General features: G+C 39.6%; 2 protein-coding genes across 4 annotated transcripts in view; one reads left to right on the top strand and one right to left on the bottom strand.

Moving 5' to 3' along the window:
- Positions 1-3,906, bottom strand: part of RTN4IP1 (reticulon 4 interacting protein 1) — a 57,019-nt gene extending 53,113 nt beyond the window's left edge. For all 3 annotated transcript variants that reach the window (XM_007118740.3, XM_055087596.1, XM_055087597.1), the window contains exon 1: positions 3,209-3,906. In XM_007118740.3, coding sequence (XP_007118802.2) covers positions 3,209-3,482 — 274 coding nt within the window. In that variant the 5' untranslated portion in view covers positions 3,483-3,906. The remainder of the gene's footprint in view (positions 1-3,208) is intronic.
- An 86-nt stretch (positions 3,907-3,992) lies between these two features.
- The window catches only part of QRSL1 (glutaminyl-tRNA amidotransferase subunit QRSL1), a 35,623-nt gene continuing 16,253 nt past the window's right edge, over positions 3,993-23,362 (top strand). The window contains exons 1-5 of the mRNA XM_007118741.4: positions 3,993-4,120; positions 13,542-13,701; positions 14,477-14,575; positions 16,185-16,281; positions 18,603-18,779. Coding sequence (XP_007118803.1) covers positions 4,097-4,120; positions 13,542-13,701; positions 14,477-14,575; positions 16,185-16,281; positions 18,603-18,779 — 557 coding nt within the window. The 5' untranslated portion in view covers positions 3,993-4,096. The remainder of the gene's footprint in view (positions 4,121-13,541; positions 13,702-14,476; positions 14,576-16,184; positions 16,282-18,602; positions 18,780-23,362) is intronic.

The raw sequence follows: 23,362 nt of genomic DNA, 5'->3' as shown, positions 1-23,362 counted from the left end.
GGAGCACAGGCTCCGGACGCGCAGGCTCAGCGGCCATGGCTCACGGGCCCAGCCGCTCCGCGGCATGTGGGATCTTCCCGGACCGGGGCACGAACCCGTATCCCCTGCATCGGCAGGCGGACTCTCAACCACTGCGCCACCAGGGAATCCCTGCCAATAGGCTTTTAAAAAACAACCCCCCCCAAACAAACAAAACAAAATACTGGATCCAACAACACAGCGGTCTTTCGTGACCTTCAGAGGAGTGGTTGCTGTGGCACGGGGTGACAGAGAGAATGGGAGTGAGAAATTGGAGACCATGAGAACATTCAACTCTTTCAAATAGTTTTGCTTACAGAGGAGAGCAGAGAGATGGGGCAGTGGCTGGAGGGGGACTAGTGCGATAGAGGAAAGATTTTTAAGGTTTTTTTTTTTCCTCTTTAAGAATGGAGAAATTAACAGCAAGTTTGTATGCCAATGGGAATGATCCAGTGGAAAGGAAAAGACTGAAGATGCAGGAGAGAACTGCTGAAACAATGCTCCTGCGTGGATGAGAGGGCATGGGGTCTAGAACCCAGGTGGAGAGCTGGGCTTAGGTGAGAGCAATGACAGTTAATCCACGCAGCAGGAGGTAGAGGATACAGGGAGAGAGGCTGACAGGAGGGTAGCTTGCAGAAGTTGTTTTTAATAAAAATCAAGACACATGGAAGAAAGTCTTTGAAAGTTGGGAAAGTCCCAGAAAATCTAAGCTGATGGCCACCATGCCAATATTACATACTTGCCAGCTGGCTGGTTACAAGTGCATTCTATCAGGGGAAAGAAAAACTTCACATGTAATACTCACAAAAGTCACATTTTACTTTCCTGTCTTACATTCCTTTTCCACTCTCAAACACAATTAAACAATTATTCACTGAAATTCCTATGTGGTTTGATCAACAGAAGTGGGCATTTAGCCATGTCAAATCTTAGCTGCTGTTTCAGAGGTGCAAAAAAAAAAAGAATCTCCAGTCCTCTCTAAGCTACACAGCCTGCAGGGCAAGGTTGTTTTCTTGGTCACCTCGATATCACCTGAGTAACTCTGGCTCATTGGTACCAGCTAAACTAGCCCCAAATCCAGAAACAGCTGGTAGTTAGGAACAGAGAAACTGCTTGGTGACACAATGAATGGGAACCCTTAGGAGCTCTGTCCCATTCTTAGAGGTGACCAGTTTGGTTCAGAGTTGGAGTGGTTTGGAAAATCCTAAATCTGCCCTCCGTTTTAAAAGCTTTAATTCCATCTAAAGAAACCAAACTTTGTTGGTATGATGCTGTTGGCTGTATTTTTTTTCTATTTTAAGATTATTCACTATTCATTAGCCATTTATATGATTTATGATTTTATGTCCAACAATAGTGGACATCTCCAGAAACACAGCTGGCTTTCATCTTTCAAAATAGACATGTCCTTGCTTTCTTGTCAAGGGAAATAACTGCTCCCTACAGTTTACGATCTTGTACTCATTATTTTATTTCCCCATATTGCAGGTATCTTCTGCAACGATAATCACACATTCTCCAAAAAGAATTCATGAGCAGGAAATAGAGGATAACTTGCAAATAATATTACCCAGTCAAGTCATAAAAAACTAAGATGTCTCAAGAATACTATATAAAAGTAAAATGTGTTATAATATTACATTAAATAGCAGCCAAGAAAGTCCAGATCCAGCCATTCTACTGAAGTTAAAATGTACACAATACAAATTGTGCACGTGCATTCAAAGAAATGAAAAGTTAACAGACCTAAATGAAGACAAAAACCACTTATTTTCGTTTGTAACCTTAAATTAGAATGAAAATATAAAATGATATTAAAAATAATGACTGAATGACAACTACACATGTGAAGCACAGAAACAGGCTACAGTTGACAGGGCAAGGGATCTACCTTCAAAGAGCTTATAATCAAGGAAATGAAAAAAACATAATGGTCACTGGGTATAAATCTACCACTTAAAGATAATTCTGATAAAAACTAAATTATCTTCATGCACAATGTAAATGGAATAAACTGAAACAACATGCCCAACTAGTAATAGCAATTATTACTTTAAAGCCAACAAAAAAGAATACAAATGTGTATTTCATAAGGCAATCATCATAAAGTCATTTCAATTAATTCTTTTTTCAATTAATTCTTAATAGAGCTCTCCAGCTACATTTTGAGTCCAAGTCTTTCCCCAAACTCCCTCCCCACAAAGAAATATGTAACAGTTATTCCTCACATGTCTAGATCAGCACTGTCCAATAGAGATATAATACAAGCCACATATCTAACTTAAAATTTTCTAGTAGCCACTATAAAAAGAAAGAAGTGAAATTAATGTTAATAATATTTTACTTAATATATCCAAAATATTATCAGGTTAATATGTAATGAACATAAAATTATTAATATGATACTTTACATTCATTTTTTCTTACTAAGTCTTTGAAATCTAGTGTATATTTTACACTAACTGTACATCCCAGACTAGCCACATTTCAATTGCTCATTTTTTTGTCATTATTTTCCAAAGTTAAAGTAATTCACAAATGGTAATCAATCTTTTCAGCACTATAATAATTGCATAAGGAATATAGTACTCTCCAAGCTTTGTCAATATCCACCAGCAGAAATTAAGATAACATTATTCCCACTGAGGATGGCGCAAAACAGAAAAGTGTATTTTAACTTTACAGAATGCAACAGCAAAAATGAAGAAAGTACTGTGTCCATATCCTGGCATCCTGTTCTGCTGCTTTGTCCACTGGACCATTAAACAAAGCTGTGATTAGTGGGAGGGAAATAAAAATTACTATGGAAATGCAAATTCTGAACTGATATGAAAACAGAAACATACCTCTAAAACGTGTGATGGACCTCAGAATATCACAAAGCTCCCAGGAGAGTGTACCACAAAGTTAGCTGTGGATACAATTCTCAAGTCCCAATTTACATTTTTAGGTAGTATTGGAAGCAATTCAAACTTATATTTTGTGAAAGATTAAAGTATACCGTGGACATTGCAATTTCAAAAATTTTGGAAATAATATCTACTGAGATACTGTCAAAACCCTAAACAATTCCTTTGTGTTAACCAAAAAAGTGTAGTCAATAACAACTGACCTTTTAAAACTAATCCCTGATAAGATTGTCTGAAGAAAAAAAAAAAAACGTAATTGAGGAATGTCTTTTGAAACTTACTTCTCATATTAACATCTATAGGATTTATACTCGCAGCGTGAACTTTGATAATGACTTCATTTGGGTAGTGTATCATTGGTATCATCATGTTCTGAGTAAATCGAAGCACTTCATTACTCCCATATTTATCTATCACCCAAGCGGGCATGACAGTGCTCCTTGGAGAGGTAGTACTAATCTTTCTAACTGAAGTCTTTTGTACAACTTGTCTTCTCCAGAAGCAAACCGCGGTGCATGCATTTCTTCTAAGTACACAGGTCTTCAGAAATCCCATCGTAAACAGTGGTTGAATTGCGTGCCCTAATTAAAAGGCACTTATTACTGGATCAAACCCTCACACCTGAATTCGGTCAAATTCTGCCAAACACTCTGGCCGGTTTCAAAGTTGAGAATTCAAAAATGAAGTTAGACTGATGGAGCAACTGAAGAAAGAAGAGTATGAAACTACTCTACTCTTCACATCTGAAATGCTCCAATTAACGTTCCAGTCAGTATTCTGTCCATTCTCCTCCTCCCTTACACCCCCTCCCCTTAAAAACAAAAACAAAACCGCTAGAATCCTGCCCTGTCCAGGGAGCCCTCTGCGGGACAAGCCGACTCCGCTCGCGATCCGGAAGTCAGAGAAATTCACACACTTCCAGGCTCCCGCTGCGACCCCCGGAGTCTCCTTGCCACCAGCTCTACTTCCCCGCAGGACTTCCTTAGCGGCGCCAGCCAATCGCGTGCAAAGATCATTTTCCTCGGGCTGCAATTCGACCAATCTGAGTACTCGGTGCTGACAGGTTCGCTGGAAAATGGCTGCGCCCATGTAATACTGGCAGCGGCGCTGACCTTTCTTTTTCCTCCTTGTCGCCAGGCCCCTGTGGTGGCGGGTGGGACACGAGGACCATGTTGGGCCGGACCCTCCGAGAAGTGAGTGGAATTGTCTGCTGAGGGCCCAGGGAGGTCGGGAAGATTCGCGGAGTCCTTGTTCACGTGGACGTGGCGTCCCCCGGCCGGCGCGCATCTTGGTCAGCCTCGCCGCCTCCTTCCCTGGAACTTGGTGGGGGATTCGGACCTCTGGGTCCTTAGGCTGTGCTCCTCATATCCGTTCAGGAGTTAGGATCTCAGCGGGGGAGGCTTCTGCACCGCCGCGCTGTGGGGTGGAAGGGAACAGTGGCTTCTCTCGATTATTCGTTCGCTCTGGCTGCGTGGAGCCCTGGCCGGTCTCAAAGTGGGCTCTGCCAGATAAGGGGGATTTGGCTGGTCCACGTCAGTCTCTCTTGTCCGCTACACACATCTGATGCAGTCCTCACTAAGAAGCCCGCAAATCTGTCCCTTGCAAAAGCCAAACTAGTGATTCTTAGCTTTTCCCTCCCTGGATATATTCATTCTCCAAGCTTCAACTACCACCAAGGTACCAGTGATTCTCTTACCCGTGTCTCCATTAACTGGACATCATTTTTGAACTCTAGGCTATATTTGTGAATGTCTAATGGACATCTCTTCCAACACTCCCGCAAGAGTTTGCTCAATCTAACCAAACCTGACTTCATCCTTGTAACAGAATCACCTCTTGCGTCTCAACCTCCATCATAAAAAACAAACAAAAACCTAATTACGGAATTCTTAATATTCTGTTTTTAGCGGCACAACTGTTATCCCAGTTGCCCTTAGATTCTTCTTCATAGGTCATATCCAGTAAGTCACTAAACCGTGTTAGTTATCTTTTGAAATTATGTCTGGGATCTGTTCTCTCACTTTATCCCTGTTGTTAGGGCTTTAGTTCAGATCTCCTTGCTTTCTGATCTGTCAACCTGCAGAGCTGTCTGCAGGCCCACTGCTATCAGAATCACCTCCGCCCGCCTTAAAACTACAGCTGTGTCCCACTCAGGAAGGTTAGTATGGTAAGGCCCAGAGTGTATGGTTTAACCTGGGTTCCAGGTGATTCTGCTGATGCGTAGCAATTGAGGACCTACCCCGTCCTCCATCTTTCATTTGTATCTTCACCTGGGAAGTCTTTTTTTTTTCGTTTTCCAGCTGGCAGCCTTTTAGAAAGCTGTAAATTATGAGAACTTTAAATCCACAGGTTTTAAATAATAAATAGTTATTCCCCTAAATACATTTTTGTTTTACCATCCTAAATTGTATCTTGCCTATACTGTCAGTGAAGAATCCAATTTGTTTTTAAAAATTAAAAAATTTTTAACTCCAAACTTGTTTTAAAATGAAATATAACCTAAAAAATATGGTATTTTCTTTTTCTGCCCTTTCCCCCAGCCCTACCTTTTTTTGTGCCACCCCTTCCTAATGTCCAGTGAGCCACTGACAGAAACAACTTTTACCTCAAGGGGGAAAAGGGAAGCTGACCCAAGGGTAGTCAGGAAATTGCCTTGGCATGATTACTTTCACTTAATCACTCTTTTAACAAATATTTATTGATGCCTATTGTGTGGAAAACATTATTTGCTTATTTTCCCAGCCCATAATATATCTTCTGTCCACTGTTTTTTCCACATCATTGTACCAATGCCCCAAATTCTACCAATTAGAGATTAATTAATTTAGTACACATTCTATTTTAAATATGTAAAGATGCCTGGGAAGGTTGAATGATTTATTTATCCATTGTTGTAAATTATAATAGTTCAATCAGATTTCTCTCCATCACACCCTGGCTGAGATAATCCGTTAAGGAAAGGGAAAATTTTGCGGGGGAGGGGATTGAGGGAGGGGCTGGAAACTGGCATTTTGAGACAATTTGGGGGGCCTACGTGGAGGCTTAGGGCCTAGAGCCTTCCTCCTAGAGCCCTAGGAGGAAGCACTAAAAGGAGGTAAAATGCCAAATAGGAGGTAAAACTGCTACTTGTAAATTTTACCCAGATACACTCAGTAAGGGGGAAGAGTCTTACTTTCACCATCCTTTTCTGTGGCATGATCGCAGTGTTTCTAGGAACCAGATGCCAGGCTAATATTATTAATCCTAAAGTTATAGTAAATGATTATTATTATATTAAAGAAAGTTAATTACATATCCAGTAGGCTTCTTGGGGGTCTAGCCTAAGAACATTTAATTACTGTTCTATGGGAAAATAGACTCCAAATTTTAAACAACTCAGTTATTCATTCATTCATTTAACATTGAGCACCTCTGTGTTCCAGACACTGGGGATTAGCATTGAAGACAGAAGTTCCTGTCCTCATGAAGCCTACATTTTTGTGGGGAAGCAGGCATTAAATAAGTTTCTTTGTTTAAGTAAATAATAGAATTTCAGGTAGTGTAGGCGCTATGAAGAAAGGTCAAGCAGGCTATATTAGCTGGGGAGATGGATGTTTTAGATAGAGTGGTCAGGGAAGGTTTCGCTGACTGAGTGGGTGATATTTAGAAGGGACCTGAAGGATGAGCCCTGGGAAGATCTGGGAGAAGGGTGTTCCAGGCAGAGGAAAGAATAAAAGTGCAGTGTCTCTGAAGCAAGAGCAAACTTGATGTGGTCAAGGAATAGCAGGAAGGCCAGCAGACCCAAGAGAACTGAAGGAGAAGAGTAGTGGGAGATGAGGTTATAGATAAGCAGGAGCCCGATTACCTTTCCGGCCATGTTAAGGAGTGTGGATTTTATCCTAAATGTAATGCAAATCCTCTGGGAAGTTGTGAGTCTTTGGACATGATCTGACTTAAAAATTAAAAAGCTCCTTCAGGTTATTCAGAATTATGGTCTATAGGAAAGCAAGTAGGGAAGCAGGAAGACCAGTTAGAAGGTCGTTGCATTGTCAAGAGCTGATGGCAGCATGGATAGGGTGATGGGAGGAGAGGTAATGCAAAGTGGGTGTTAGTTTTTTGTTGTTGTTTTGGGGTTTTTTAAATTTTATTTATTTATTTATTTTTGGCTGTGTTGGGTCTTCGTTGCTGCGCGCGGGTTTTCTCTAGTTGCAGCGAGCAGGGGCTACTTTTCGTTGCGGTGCGTGGGCTTCTCATTGCGGTGGCTTCTCTTGTTGCGGAGCACAGGCTCTAGGCGTGCGGGCTTCAGTAGTTGTGGCACGTGGGCTCAGTAGTTGTGGCTCACAGGCTTAGTTGCTCCACGGCATGTGGGATCTTCCTGGACCAGGGCTCAAACCCGTGTCATCTGCATTGGCAGGCGGATTCTTAACCACTGCACCACGAGGGAAACCTGGGTGTTAGTTTTTTAAGGTATGGCTTTCTGATGGATTGGATATGGAATTTGAGGGATAAGAGATGAATCAAGGAGGATGCTTAGGTTTGGGGCCTGGGCAATTGGAGAAATGGTAACACTTATCAAGATGGGAAAGACTCTACAGGGAGCATGTTGTGAGGAGAAAGTTATCAAGACATGTTAATTTTGAGATGCTTCTAAAGATATCCAAGTGAAGATATAGGTAGATATAGGAATGTGGAGATCAAGTTAAACAGGTAGATATAGGAATGTGGAGATCAAGAAAGAAGCTAGGTATGAGGATATAAATTGTCCAGAGTAGAGGACATAATTGAAGTTATATGGTCATATGAGATCTGAGTGTAAATATAGAACAAGGCCTAAAACTTTCCAACATTTAGGGGTCAGCAGTAGGAAGCAGAGCCAGCAAAAGAGACTTGAAGGAGTGGCCAGTAAGGCAAGAGGAAAACCAGGATGGCTTGGTGTCCTGAAGTACAAGTGAAAAAGAAGTGCTTCAAGGAGGGAGTGATGTCTTATGTTGAATGCTGCGTGCTGCTGGACTGGGCCATAATTGCTGGATTTAGGAATGTGGAGGTTACTGGTGATCTTGATGTGCTATTTCTTGGAACAATGGAGACAAAAAGCATGAATGTTAAATGAGTGTGTTAAAGAGAGCACCAGTCAACCAGACACTCAGCTTTCAAGGGTTCTTCTATACCTTCAGCATTTATCAAGACAGTTTTTCTTTTGAAAGACAGTTCTTTTCCTAAGTGAAGCTTTGATGTTCTCTGTAAAGTTAACAAAATGTTCTCTTTTTGCTACGGAGTAGTAAATGTTGTAACAGCCTGCATAGAGAAGTAGTAGAGTATAGTGGCCCAGAGCATGGGTTTTGGAAACAAGATCAGGCCTTGGTTGAATCCCAGCTCTGCTGCTTTCTAGCTATGTGATTTTAAGCAGGAACTTCAGTAATTTATCTGTAAAATGGAAATAATATCAGCCTCTTAGTGTGGATATGAAGATTAAATGAAATATGAAACATCTAGGATAATGCCTAGAACCAAGTGCCATTATTAACACTAATTTTGTTACAGTGACAAAATTACTAGATTATATGTATTTACAGTTTTCTCTTCCCGTTTTCTAAGAAGAATGGTTCCTGAGGGAGATTTCTTAATTTTTCTCAGAAGGTTTATTACTTTTCTACTGCTGTGTAACAAATTAGTATAAACTTTTCAGCTTAAAATAACACATTCTTAAAACACACACACAATCTTACCATCTCACAGTTTTGTGGGTCAGGAATCCAGGAATGGAGTAGCTGGGTTCTCTACTCAGAGTCTCACAAGGCTGAAATCAAGGTGTCAGCCAGAGTCGCAGTCTCTTTGGATGCCTTGGGATCCTCTTTCCACCTCACTGGTTGGCAGAATCCATTTCTTGGTGGTTGTAGGACTGAGGTCCCCGTATTCTTTCTTTCTTTTTTTTTTTTTTTTTTTTTTTTTTTTTTGTGGTATGCGGGCCTCCCTCTGCTGCGGCCTCTCCCGTTGCAGAGCACAGGCTCCGGACGCGCAGGCTCAGAGGCCATGGCTCACGGGCCCAGCCGCTCCGCGGCATGTGGGATCCTCCCAGACCGGGGCGCGAACCCGGTTCCCCTGCATCGGCAGGCGGACGCGCAACCACTGCGCCACCAGGGAAGCCCCTTCTTTCTTTCTTTTTTTTTTAAAGAAAATATTTATTTATTTATTTTTGGCTGTGTTGGGTCTTCATTGCTGCACGTGGGCTTTTCCCTAGTTGCAGTGAGCAGGGGCTACTCTTTGTTGCAGCACGATGGCTTCTCATCGTGGTGGCTTCTCTTGTTGCAGAGCACAGGCTCTAGGCACATGGGCTTCAGTAGTTGTGGCACATGGGCTCAGTAGTTGTGGCTTGCAGGCTCTAGAGTGCGGGCTCAGTAGTTGTGGCGCACGGGCTTAGTTGCTCCATGGCATGTGGGAGCTTCCTGGACCAGGGATCAAACCCATGTCCCCTGCATTGGCAGGCGGATTCTTAACCACTGTGCCACCAGGGAAGTCCCTGTTCCCCGTTTTCTTGCTGACCATGTGGGTAGTAGAGTAAATGAGCTCAGGGGACAAGATGTGGGATAATTAGAACTGAGGTTTGGGAGATGATACAGATGTTGGTAATGATATAGTCTGGGCTAATGACCATGTGAGCTGGTAACTGGGGTGAGGTGAAGGAAGAGTTTGTGTAAAGTGAGGTCAGGAACTGAGAGGCCAGGTGTCCGTGTACCTGACTTGAAGTTTGAAGTCAACAAAAAGAGCAACAGGAGCCATAGAAAAGAAGATTACAGCAAACCAGCTGCTAAAAATTTCAGTGAATGAAAAGCAGTATCAGGGAGACTGTAGATTAACACACCAGGGAGAGTAATATAATCTCCTTCAAGGCCTGTGCTTCAGATGAGCTGGGGGTTTTGAGAAAAGAGGGAAGAGAAAACTTTTCTAGTTGATTTCATCTTATATTCAGATTTGATACTTTTAGTTTTGCTCCAGGAGAGCTGTACTATTTATATGTCAAATCCTTACATCTAATCCATTCTAGCTAATTAGCATCTTTGTTTTCATTTCTCTTCTCTAATACCCTTATTGAGTTTCTCAAATCTAAATTTCCTAAAAATGATCCTAACAAAGATTACCATTTAAAATGAGTACTCTCAAGGACTTCCCTGGTGGTCCATGGTAAAGAATCCACCTTCCAATGCAGGGGATGCAGGTTCCATCCCTGGTCGGGGAACTAAGATCCCACATGCCACAGGGCAACTAAGCCCACGCCCCACAACTACTGACCTCGTGTGCCCCAACGAGAGAGTCTGCATGCCACAAAATACAGAGCCCACGTGCTCTGGACCCCGTGCGTATCACAACTAGAGAGAAGCCCGCGCACCACAACTAGAGAGAAACACGTGCACCACAACGAAGAGCCCGCGCTACAACGAAAGATCCTGCAAGCCTCAACAAAGACCCAGTGTGCTGCAACTAAGACCCAACGCAGGGCTTCCCTGGTGGCGCAGTGGTTGAGAGTCCGCCTGCCGATGCAGGGGATGCGGGTTCGTGCCCCGGTCTGGGAGGATCCCACGTGCCATGGGGTGGCTGGGCCCGTGGGCCATGGCCGCTGGGCCTGCGCGTCCGGGGCCTGTGCTCCGCAACGGGAGAGGCCGTGATGGTGAGAGGCCCGCGTACCGCAAACAAAAAAAAAAAAACAAAAAAAACCAACAATAACAAAAAAAAGACCCAACGCAGCCAAAAAAATAAATAAATAAATAAAAATTTTTAAAAATAAATAAATAAAAAATAAAATGAGTACTCCCAGAACAGTATGGCGCACCCTTAAGAAACTAAAAATAGAGCTACCATATGATCTGCAGTCCCACTCCTGGGCATATATCTGGAGAAAACCATAATTTGAAAAAATACACACACCCCAATGTTCATTGCAGCACTATTTACAATAGCCAAGACATGGAAGCAACCTAAATGTCCATCAACAGATGAAAGGATAAAGAAGATGTGGTACATACAATGGAATATTACTCAGCCATAAACAATGAAATAATGCCATTTGCAGCAACATGGATGGACCTAGATATTATCATACTAAGTGAAGTAAGCCAGACAAAGACAAATATATGATATTGCTTATATGCAGAAACTTAAAAAAAAGAAAATTATACAAATGAACTTATATACAAAACAGAAATAGACCCACAGACAAAGAAAACAAATGTATGGTTACCAAAGGGGAAGGGCGTGGGGGAGATGGGTAAATTAGGAGCTTGAGATTAACATATACACACTACTGTATATAAAATAAGTAACTATATACTTTATAGCACAGGGAACTATACTCGATACTATGTCATAACCTATAGGGGAAAAGAATGGAAAAAATAGATATATTTGTATGTATCACTGAGTCACTGTGCTGTGCACCTGAAACCAATACAACATTATAAATCAACTATACTTCAATAAATAAATAAAAAGAATGCTCCCAGACAGTCTCATTTCTTGCCCTTGTAACCATAACTGCAGTTCCTTACCTCTTATTCTCATATCACTTGGCAAGTCAGAAGGCAACTTGAGGATAATGGGCATTAGGGGACTTGAAGGGAGGCAAAGAAGAAGAGAAAATGGCAGGCATAATTTTCCTTACTTTTATAATTTTGCTCTGGGGTAGGCCTGTCTATATACCTCTCTGTGTCTCCAGCTTTCCGTTTTTGCTAGTTCTGACGCTTGCACTCAGCCTATTTACATAAGCCTACTCCATGTTTACAATATTACAATACACTGCTGTCTTTTCTTTTTCTCCAGTTTCTCTCTTCTAAAGAGTTTACATCTCATACAAACCATTCAACAGAAATATCTCTTCTTGTTGCTAGGTTACCTCCTTTAAGTTGAGCCCAGCTGCCCCTCCCCATCCTGAACCCCTCCCCCAGCATCCCCATGGCAGCCCTTTCCTCCTCTTGTGCATCAGCGTTAGGGGTCTTCTCAATGGCCTGTTTGCACTGCTTTTCTGGCTTAAAACCCTCAGGCCTAAGAATACCACCACTTTGATGATTTATTCAACAGCCCAGAGCAGATCATTTGCAGATTTTCCCCTAAATGCAAATTCCTATTGCTTGATGTATATAGGACACGTAGAAATACAGTCAGCATACAGGACAAGCTAAGCTTCCACTGGTGCAGAGAGAAATGGTGAAGGAGCAGTTACCTGTTAACTTTTACTATTACTACCTGTTAAGTTACCCTTTACTATTTCTGTGACTTTGGACAAATCACTTAACCTCTCTTAGCTTCAGTTTCTTTACCTACAAAATGAGGTTCATAATACCTAACTTAAGTGGTTGGGGTGTTTTTGTTTTTTTTTTTTTAATAAATTTATTTATTTATTTATTTATTTATTGGCTGCATTGAGTCTTCGTTGCTGTGCGCGGGCTTTCTCTAGTTGCAGCAAGCGGGGGCTACTCTTCGTTGCAGTGCACGGGCTTCTCACTGCAGTGGCTTCTGTTGTTGCAGAGCACGGGCTCTAGGTGCACGGGCTTCACTAGTTGTGGCTCACGTGCTCAGTAGTTGTGGCTCGTTGGCTGTAGAGCGCAGGCTCAGTAGTTGTGGCGCACGGGCTTAGTTGCTCCGTGGCATGTGGGATCTTCCCAGACCAGGGCTCGAACCCGTGTCCCCTGCATTGGCAGGTGGATTCTTAACCACTGTGCCACCAGGGAAGTCCTAAGTGGTTGTTTTAAGGGCTAAATAAAGTAATAATGAATCTAAAGCAACAACAGTGCCTGGCTCTTGGTAAATACTCAGAAAATATTACTTTTCCCCCCATCCCCCTTGTCTGAGCTACCATTTTATCCAACTCTTTTCAGATCGTCTCTAAAGACTTGGTATCATCTTTGACTTCTTGTTATTCATTCCTTCTGTTCAATTAGTAAGTATTTATTATTACTTCCTACAGGAAGTATTACAAGTCATCACTTCACCTTAGGCTTTACTTACTGTCAATATACAGGTTCTGGTCACTTGAAGTGCAGTTTATTTTAACGCGTTCTTTACTAGCCTTCCTAATGCATCAAAGACAGGGTTTTAGAAAAGCTTGTTTTTAGTTGGCTTTTGAACCCATATTTTACAAGCATTTCTCTCAATTTGTAGTGGCTCTTGCTTGAATTCTCCAATAGATAAAAAGGTCTGTTTAATAAAGATCACTTACTTGGGGCCATAAAGTCCTGTAATGCCTTGTCTAGTTCATTCTTTTTTTTGCACTGTGGATGGCCTGTGTTGCAGCTAAGCTTCTCTCTGTACACTATCTACCCTAACCCATGATTCACCCACACTGGGCCTCTGTTTCTCCTAGACAGGGCGACTTACCTAAACCAGTGATCTTGTTTGTTCAACCCTGATGTAGAGTTCCTCAGCTAGGGCTATGACTGTGGTGTCCTCCAACCCATCTTTTCAGCTGACTGATGTGTTACCCTTATTCACCACCCTAATTAACTGTAGACTTGATAGGTTCTCTTGGTTTTGAATCCAAGCCTCACTTCAAATGTTTATACTTAACCACTCTATCTGCACGCCTCAGTGTAACATTTGAAACTTCTGCAGACTTGGCAAAGGGTTTTTGAATTGTGTATACTCTAGGTTTCTGCGGCACTGAAACAAGGCCAAGTTACTCCAACTGAGCTCTGTCAAAGATGTCTCTCCCTTATCAAGAAGACCAAGTTTCTAAATGCTTACATTACTGTATCAGAAGAGGTGGCCTTAAAGCAAGCTGCAGAATCAGAGAAAAGATATAAGAAAGGTAAATTACTTTGAATTATACTTAATTGTGACATCCCAAGAGAAAGAGTTTAATTGGATGTAGCAGTCTCCATTTGGCAAGTGGAGCTTTAAACATAAAAAAATTCCTTTATTTAAAGAACCGGGGAATTCCCTGGCGATCCAGTGGTTAGGACTCCGAGCTTCCACTGCTGGGGGCTCAGGTTCAGTCCCTGGTCAGGGAGCTAAGATCCCACAAGCCAGCCGGCATGGCCAAAAAATTTTAAAATATAAATGAATAAATATATACATACATACATACATACCTACATTTTTTTTTAAAAAAAGAACTGGCCATGAGGTTAATAAAAATGAGGCTAATGGGTATAATGTCCAACTGTAATAATTTCTAACACAAATTTGATTTCTGAAGACATATCTTTAGCAAAAACTAGTAGTTATTTTAATAACTAGTATTAATGTCTGTATTTTGAACTAAATATTGGGTTGGCCAAAAAGTTCGTTTGGCTTTTCCGGTAAGATAGTATGAAAAAACCCAAACGAACTTTTTGGCCAACCCAGTATTCTATTCTTTTGGCTTTTTTTTTTTTTTTTTTTTTACCGCGGGCCTCTCACTGCTGTGGCCTCTCCCGTTGCGGAGCACAGGCTCCGGACGCGCAGGCTCAATGGCCCAGCCGCTCCGCGGCATGTGGGATCCTCCCAGACCGGGGCACGAACCCGCGTCCCCTGCATCGGCAGGCGGACTCTCAACCACTGCGCCACCAGGGAAGCCCTATTCTTTTGGCTTTTTAATGCAGGTCACTCACTCGGGGATTTAGATGGAATTCCTGTTGCGGTAAAAGACAACTTTAGCACAGCCGGCATTGAGACAACGTGTGCATCAAACATGCTGAAAGGTAATGTTTAACTGACCGGAGCATTGTTTTATAAAAATAGGTATTTTTCAGTTTAAATTAAAGATAAGATACTAAAGCACAAAGATATTCTCAGACTGATTATATCTGCAAAGGAAATAACTTAGGGTAGAATATTACCTTTTTACTGTTTGCTCTTTCAGAATGCAAAATTATTCTTCAGGGGTAGGCCTGCTTAATGGATGAATCCTACTTAGGAAGACTTGATAACTGATCACAAACATGCTAAGTGACCTCTAACACCCACTCGTTGGTAACACAGAAATAAGTATAAAGTGGCTGTCATTCCCCCTCTTTTGCAGATGGTATGAGGATTTATTAGCATCTACTGTCTGGTTATTTTTATCTCCTGACTCCTCCATCTATCACTATACTTAGTATAGTGAAGCTTAGTTTTATTTTTTAAAGTTTAGTAGGTCAAAAAGGAATCATATTTATCAAGATATTTGGATCCAAGGAGGAAAAAGAAATGGAAAAAGCATATTTAAGGTACTATGCACTAAAACTAACATTCTATGAGGTGTATGCCCCAAGTTCCTCTGATAGGTAGACTGGTTAATTGTCTGGGAATATACACTAGATAGAGGAAATTTTAATTGACAATGAAGATCTATTCCTGCTGGAAATAGATAAAAATTACCATGGTATTGCACATCTGAGAAGAGAAAGTCAAGTACAATGAGCAAAATAATGATTTGTGATTAGTTTCAAATAAATTGGGTACCTCTCATTCAATACTTTTTTTTTAACATCTTTATTGGAGTATAACTGTTTTACAAGAGTGTGTTAGTTTCTCCTTTACAACAAAGTGAATCAGTTATACATATACATATGTTCCCATATCTCTTCCCTCTTGTGTCTCCCTCCCTCCCACCCTCCCTATCCCACCCCTCTCATGGTCACAAAGCACAGAGGTGATCTCCCTGTGCTATGCGGCAGCTTCCCACTAGCTATCTAATTTACATTTGGTAGGGCATATATGTCCCTGCCACTCTCTCACTTCGTCACAGCTTACCCTTCCCCCTCCCCATGTCCTCAAGTCCATGCTCTAGTAGGTCTGTGTTTTATTCCCGTCCTACCATCATTCAATACTTTGTAGTACTGTTAAAGTCAATAGTTCTAGGATGTAAAGACAGAATATATAGACTTTCTTTGGAAAACATGTAGCAATTAGCAGTAGAAAAAATTAACTTTCAGAAGAAGGTACAACCTACTACTTAAATTAGGAATAATTAACATATGTCAATATGAATTGCTTAATTGCAGTTTAAAATTTTGTTTCTTGTATATGATTTACATGTTCACTGTTTTCTTTCCTATGATAAAAATTACTGAATTTTTAAGAGGACGGGGCAAGGTAGGGGAGGGTATTAAGAGGTACAAACTACTGTGTATAAAATAAATAAGCTACAAGAATATATTATACAGCACAGGGAATTTTATAATAAAATTCCAACATTTTATAATAACTTTAAATGGAGTATAATCTATAAAATTTTTGAATTACTATGTTGTACACCTGTAATATAACATTGTAAATCAATTATACCTCAATTTTTTTAAAAAAGAAGAAAATAACAATTTTTTTCAGGTTATGTACCACCTTATAATGCTACAGTAGTTCAGAAGTTGTTGGATCAGGGAGCTCTACTAATGGGAAAGACAAACTTAGATGAGTTTGCTATGGGGTAAGTAAAATTGAAATTTTCTCTTCTTGTATTTCTTTCATCTGTGTCTTTAATTTCATTAAGTGTAGGTACCTAAAAGTAGTGAGGTGATTTCTTGAGGACTCTAATGCCAGTTTCTCAGACCCTCCATGAGATTATGTTCTGCTAATAGGTCATATCTCATTTTAGTTTTAATTTGCATTTCCCTGATGACTAACGATGTTAAACACCATGTGTTTATTTTGCTACCCATATATCTTCAGTGAAGTATCTATTCAAATCTTTTGCCCTTTTTTAAAAGTTGGGCTGTCTTCTTACTGAGTTATAATAGTTTTTTCCATATATTCTGGATTCAGGTCCATTATCAGATAGGTGATTTGAAAATATGTTCTGAGTCTCTGGCTTGTCTTTGCATTCTCTGAACATGCCTTTCAAAGAGTGAAAGTTTCTATTTTTTTGTTTGTTTGTTTGTTTGTTTTGTTTTTTTCACGAAGGTTTCTAATTTTGATGAAGTCCAGTTCATCATTTTCTTTAATGACTCATGTTTTTGTCTTTTCAAAGAAATCGATACCTTTCCCAAGGTCATAAAGGTGTTTTTCCTATGTTTTCTCCTAGAAGTTTTATAGTTTCAGTTCTTACATTTAAACTTGTGATCCAGTTGAGTTAATTTTTTTGTACATGATATGAAGAAAGCCAGAGTTCATTTTTTTTACATGTGTCTGTTCTATAGATCTGGGACTATTTGTATAAGAATTCAAATTAAATTACTTTGATTCCTTTGTCAAAAATCAGTTGAACAGGGGCTTCCCTGGTGGCACAGTGGTTAAGAATCTGCCTGCCAATGCAGCGGTCCCGGTTTTGAGCCCTGGTCCGGGAAGATCCCCCGTGCCCTGGAGTAACTAAGCCTGTGCGCCACAACTACTGAGCCTGCGCTCTAGAGCATGCAAGCCACAACTACTGAGCCCGCGAGCCACCACTACTGAAGCCTGTGTGCCTAGAGCCTGTGCTCCCCAGCAAGAGAAGCCACTGGAATGAGAAGCCCGCGCACCGCAACGAAGAGTAGCCCCCGGCCTGTGCGCCACAACTACTGAGCCTGCGCTCTAGAGCATGCAAGCCACAACTACTGAGCCCGCGAGCCACCACTACTGAAGCCTGTGTGCCTAGAGCCTGTGCTCCCCAGCAAGAGAAGCCACTGGAATGAGAAGCCCGCGCACCGCAACGAAGAGTAGCCCCCGCTCGCTGCAACTAGGTATAGCGCGTGCACAGCAACAAAGACCCAATGCAGCCAAAAATAAATAAATTAATTAATTTTTTTTAAAAATCAGTTGAACACATTTATAGGTTCATTTCTGGATTCTGTTTTGATCTGTGTATCCAGTATCACGCTATCTTGATTATTGTAGCTTTATAGTAAGCCTTGAAATTAGGTAATAAGAGTTCTTCAACTTTGTTGTTCCTCTTCAAAATTATTTTACGTATGCTAGATCCTTTGTGTTTCCATATAAGGTTTAGAATTGGCTTACTAATTTCTACAGAGAAGCCTGATAGGATTTTGATTGTGGTGGTATTGAATTTATAGATCAAGTTGTAGAAAATTGACATCTTAATATGTGCCTTCTGACCTATGAATTCTGTATATCTTTCCATTTATTTAGAGTTTAATTTTTCTCAGCAATATTTTTATGATTTTCTGTATATAAATCTTGCACATTTGATCTATCTCCAAGTATTTCATGTTTTTTTAATGTTATAGAAAATGGTGTTTTCTTTTCAATTTCTAATTGTTTAACATTGTTCATATATAGAAATGTAACTGACTTTTTTATTTTATTTTTAAAAAAATTTTTTGGCTTCCCCATGTGGCATGTGGGATCCTAGTTCCCCAACCAGGGGTGGAACCCTTGCCCCTTGCAGTGGAAGTGCGGAGTCCTAACCACTGGACCACGGGGGAATTTGCCTCTTAAAACTTCTGATTAACAGAGGAATTCCTTCAAAAGACTACTTGTTAACTGTTTGGATGTTTTGTGACACTCTTCAACTGAAGACCTTAATTTACGAAGGAAATCATCCTAAGCTGAATTAGATGATCAATTGGGATAAAAATTTTCTTTTCTTAGCAGACTAGTTTTTTCCTACTTTCCACCACAAATGCTCTTACTTCCCATCCTTCACCTCCTCAACTGTCTAATTAAAGAAAGGTACATCTAAGCAGGCTTCCTACCTTTTCTAATTCAAGTTATAGTGGATTATGCAGTGTCAGAAGCAAATAATACAATCAGGAGATGAAAATTTTACATAAAATGAATTGTACTAAGATGTCTTGCTTCACTTCTTCATCTCAGATCTGGAAGCACAGATGGCATATTTGGACCAGTTAAAAACCCCTGGAGTTATTCAAAACAATATAGAGAAAAGAGGAAGCAGAAGTCTCATGGTGAGAATGAGGATTCAAATTGGCTCATAACTGGAGGAAGCTCAGGAGGGAGCGCGGCAGCTGTGTCAGCGTTCACGTGCTTTGCGTAAGATGTTTTTTTCTATCTGTACTTTAAAAACCCAACCTAATACAAATAGTCATAAACCATACACAAAATTCAACAATAGAGTCATTCATTCATACTTTGGTATTTTTATTTCCCTTTACTGAGCTATTTGTGCTCAATGGTGTATCAAAATTATATCTTAGATACACTCAACTTTATGGTACACTTATGTGTATTCTATACATTTAACTTCAATTTAAGACAGCATTTAAACTCTTCCTCTACAGTATATGGTCCTCTTAAAAACATGATTTTACAGAATAAACCAGTTAGCTTAAATAGACTTCATTGAATTTCATTTTTAAATAATTTATTTGGGTATCTGCTCACTGATTGTACAGACATTTAGAGACTAACATACCTTGGCTTTAGTCGAGTGCTGCTGAACTAAATTGTTAGCTATGGTTTATCCTTCAGCTAAATCTGACTTAAAAAAAGGAAGGAAAGAAAGAAGGAAGGGGGGGGAGGGAGGAAGAAAATGCTCCTAATATGTATCAATAGAATATATTAAATAGTGTTTTTCTAAACCTACAACTAAAAATGTATATCAGTACATAAAGTTTTTTCAAATTTGTAGGGAGGTGATTTGTTCAACTGTCATAGTTTGTATTTGGAAAGAATCCATCAGTCATGCTTTGTCTTAAGTCCCATTTGTAAAGCATTTCTTAACCATCTAAAGAAGAGTAAATAAATATTGCTGTTATTATATATATTTTATTGGTCTCAACTTAACCAAATAGAATGTTTTCTTCAGCAGTACTGTATGTATTTTATCTCTCCTTAATTATCCACTGAAACTAAACTCTTTCTGAGGCATTGCAATCAATAAATTATTTATATTTTTTAGAGCTATGGAGATTTAGATTCTACAGGTTTTTAAGTTTCCCTGAAATCTTGTTAACAAGTAAAAGCATTTCATTTTATCTCTGTGGAATTTTATAGCACCACATTAATATTAATGAGAGTTCTGACAAGCAAGGATTGCAAGATTAGGGGCTTTTTTCTATCCTCCTCACCCCACTTAGTGTTCATCTTTCTGAATGTGCTTTGAGAAGATGGCATTTTGACACATAATTCCTATGGAAATGTAGGTTTTACTTTTACCCTGCCATCAGGGAATCCTAATAAGAAAATGTGTCCTTTTAGAAATTGTGAAAGCAGCAGTCTGATTTTGTGGCTCAAGTGGACTTGGTAGGAAAGACAATCTAATTTGCATTTTCTGTAGCGCACAAGGGCCATGTGACACGTAGGAGCCTTGTTCAGTCCAAAGCTTCACTCTGGGTGTACTCAAGAGAGGCACAGACCCAAAGTAACTCCAGGTTGAATGGGTCCCAAACCATCAGGTGTTCTGATTTGTTTTCCCCCCTATTTATTTGTTTCTTTTATAATAGTTTTTAAAACAGGAAGATTCTAGGAGTATTGATACTATGCAATCACTAAAAAGAATGATTTAGAGCGCTATGTGGTGACATGCGAAGAACTCCAAAATACACTGTTAAGTGGAAAACAAGTTGCAGAACAGTATGTATAGTATGACCTTATTTCTGTTAAAAATAATAATTACATATGTATATATGTTAGTTGCATGGAAGTGTCTGGATAAATATATATAAAAAGTGATAACAGTATTATTATGGGGGCAGTGATTATAAGAGAAATTTAACTTTATAGATCATATAGTTATAAAATATTTTAATTTTTACAGTAGACATTACACTTTTCTAATCAGAAAAACCTTTTTTCCTGAAATAGTTAAAATTTTTAAATTTTTAATTGTGGTAAAATATACATAACAAAATTTCTCATCTTAACTATTTTTAAGTGTACAATTCCGTAGTGTTAAGTATATCCACATTATCACACAGCCAGTCTCCAGAACTTGTTTCATTTGCAAAACTTAAATTCTATACCACTTGAACAATAGCCTCCCATTTGCCCTCCCCCCACCTCTCCAGCCCCTGGCCACCACTCTTTTACTTTCTATCACTGTGAATTTGACAACTCTAGGTACCTCATATAAGTGAAATTGTGCAGTATTTGTGCTTTTGTGACTCACTTATTTCACTTAGCATAATGTCCTCAAGGTTTTTTCTTTAATAAGAAAAACATAGACTATATAGATAACTAAGCAAAGAAATGAACAGACACTTCATAGTTGGGTAATGCAAATACAAATAGATGTGAAAAATTATTCAAAAATGCACATTAGCAAAGCTTTTGGTTATCAAATTAACCAAATTTTAAGAGCTGCTAGTATTCAGTGATGATAATGAAACATAAAAAAATCCAATTCACTACAATTGGGAATACAAATTGGCATAACCTTTCTGACAAGTAATTTGACAAAATATATTAAGAACTTATAATGACAGGTAGACCTTTTGTCCCATTAACTCTACTTCTTGGAAGCAAGCCTAAAATTTAATCAGATACACGGACAAAGATTTATGTTTAAAGGTGTTTATTACAAAGTTCTTTATTGATTGATTGATTGATTGCTGCACTGCATGGCTTGTGGGATCCCCACCCAGGGATCAAACCCAGGCCCTCGGCAGTGAAAGCACAAAGTCCTAACTACTGGACCACCAGGGAATTCCCTACAAGTACTTTATTATGCAGTTATTCTAGGTGGCAACAACATAAATGTTTAAATAACTTAAAATACATTTCTAGCTATGATTCTAAATAGGGTAGTAGAATGGCTGTATCTGAATTTTTGGGAGGGGTGTGTTTAGTTTGTAAAAGCATATTATAAAATTGTCATTAAAAGAAGGTATAGGGCTTCCCTGGTGGCGCAGTGGTTGAGAGTCCGTCTGCTGATGCAGGGAACATGGGTTCATGCCCCGGTCCGGGAAGATCCCACGTGCCGTGGAGCGGCTGGGCCCATAAGCCATGGCCGCTGAGCCTGCGCGTCTGGAGCCTGTGCTCCACAACGAGAAAGGCCACAACAGTGAGAGGCCCACGTACCACAAAAAAAAAAAAAAAAAAAAGAAGGTATAAGATTTGTATGTGTATAAATTGTACCAATGTTTTCTTAGGTCAGTCTCCCAAGGCAATAGAAATAAAAAAAATAAATAAACAAATGGGACCTAATCAAACTAACAGGCTTTTGCACTGCAAAGGAACCATAAAACAAAAATACAACCTATGGAATAGGAGAAAATATTTGCAAAGAATGCAACCAACAGGGGCTTAATATCCAAAATATACAAACAACTCATACAGCTCTATATCAAAAAAACAAACAACCCAATCAAAAAATTGGCAGGAGACCTAAACAGACATTTCTCTAAAGAAGACATACAGATGGCCAATAGGCACATGAAAAGATACTCAACATCACTAATTATTAGAGAAACGCAAATGAAAACTACAATGAAATACCACACCACCTCACACGGGTCAGAATGGCCATCATTAAAAAGTCCACAAATAACAAATGCTGGAGAGGGTGTGGAGAAAAGGGAACCCTCCTACACTGTTGGTAGGAATGTAAGTTGGTGCAGCCACTGTGGAAAACAGTATGGAAGTTTCTCAGAAAACTGAAAATAGAATTGCCATATGATCCAGCAATCCCACTCTTCGGCATATATCCAGACAAAACTATAATTCAAAAAGTTACATGCACCCCTATGTTCATTGCAACACTATTCACAATAGCCAAGACATGGAAACAACCTAAACGTCCATCAACAGATGAATGGATAAAGAAAATGTGATTCGTGTATACAACGGAATACTACTCAGCCATAAAAAAGAATGAAGTAATGCCATTTGTAGCAACATGGATACAATTAGAGATGATCATACTAAGTGAAGTAAGTCAGAAAGAGAAAGACAAATACCACATGATATCACTTATATGTGGAATCTAAAATATGGCACAAATGAACCTAACTACGAAACAGACTCACAGACAGAGAGAGCAGACTTGTGGTTGCCAAGGGGGAGGTGGGGAGGGGAAGGGATCGACTGGGAGTTTGGGGTTAGAAGATGCAAACTATTACATATAGAATGGATAAACAACAAGGTCCTACTGTATAGCTCAGGGAACTATATCCAATATCCTGGAATAAACCATAATGGAAAAGAATATAAAAAAGAATATATATGTGTATAATTGAAGCACTTTGCTGTACAGCAGAAATTAACACAACACTGTAAATCAACTATACTTCAATTAAAAAAATAAAGAACTTAAAGATTTGTATGTATATGGATAGGAGAATGGACTTTAAAAAAGGGAATCAGTTGGGAATTGCCAATTGATATGATAGAGTATTATACACATTTAAAATTTTCAGTAATTTTAATGACATAATAAAAGGCTCATGATAAGCAAAAAAGAGATGGAAACTTATGATTACAGAATGACCTGAACCGTGAAAGAAAAATTCATTAAAAAAAGACTTGAAGATCAGATCAGAAATAAATGAAAAAGAAATGAAGGAAAGGATAGCAAAGATCAATAAAACTAAAAGCTGGTTCTTTGAGAAGATAAACAACATTGATAAACCATTAGCCAGACTCATCAAGAAAAAAAGGGAGAAGACTCAAATCAA

This window comes from Physeter macrocephalus, chromosome 10 (assembly GCF_002837175.3).
Source record: "Physeter macrocephalus isolate SW-GA chromosome 10, ASM283717v5, whole genome shotgun sequence".
Taxonomy (NCBI): Eukaryota; Metazoa; Chordata; class Mammalia; order Artiodactyla; family Physeteridae; genus Physeter; species Physeter macrocephalus.
The sequence above is the reverse complement of the archived record's forward strand: the minus strand, read 5'-3'. Positions and strand labels throughout refer to the sequence as shown.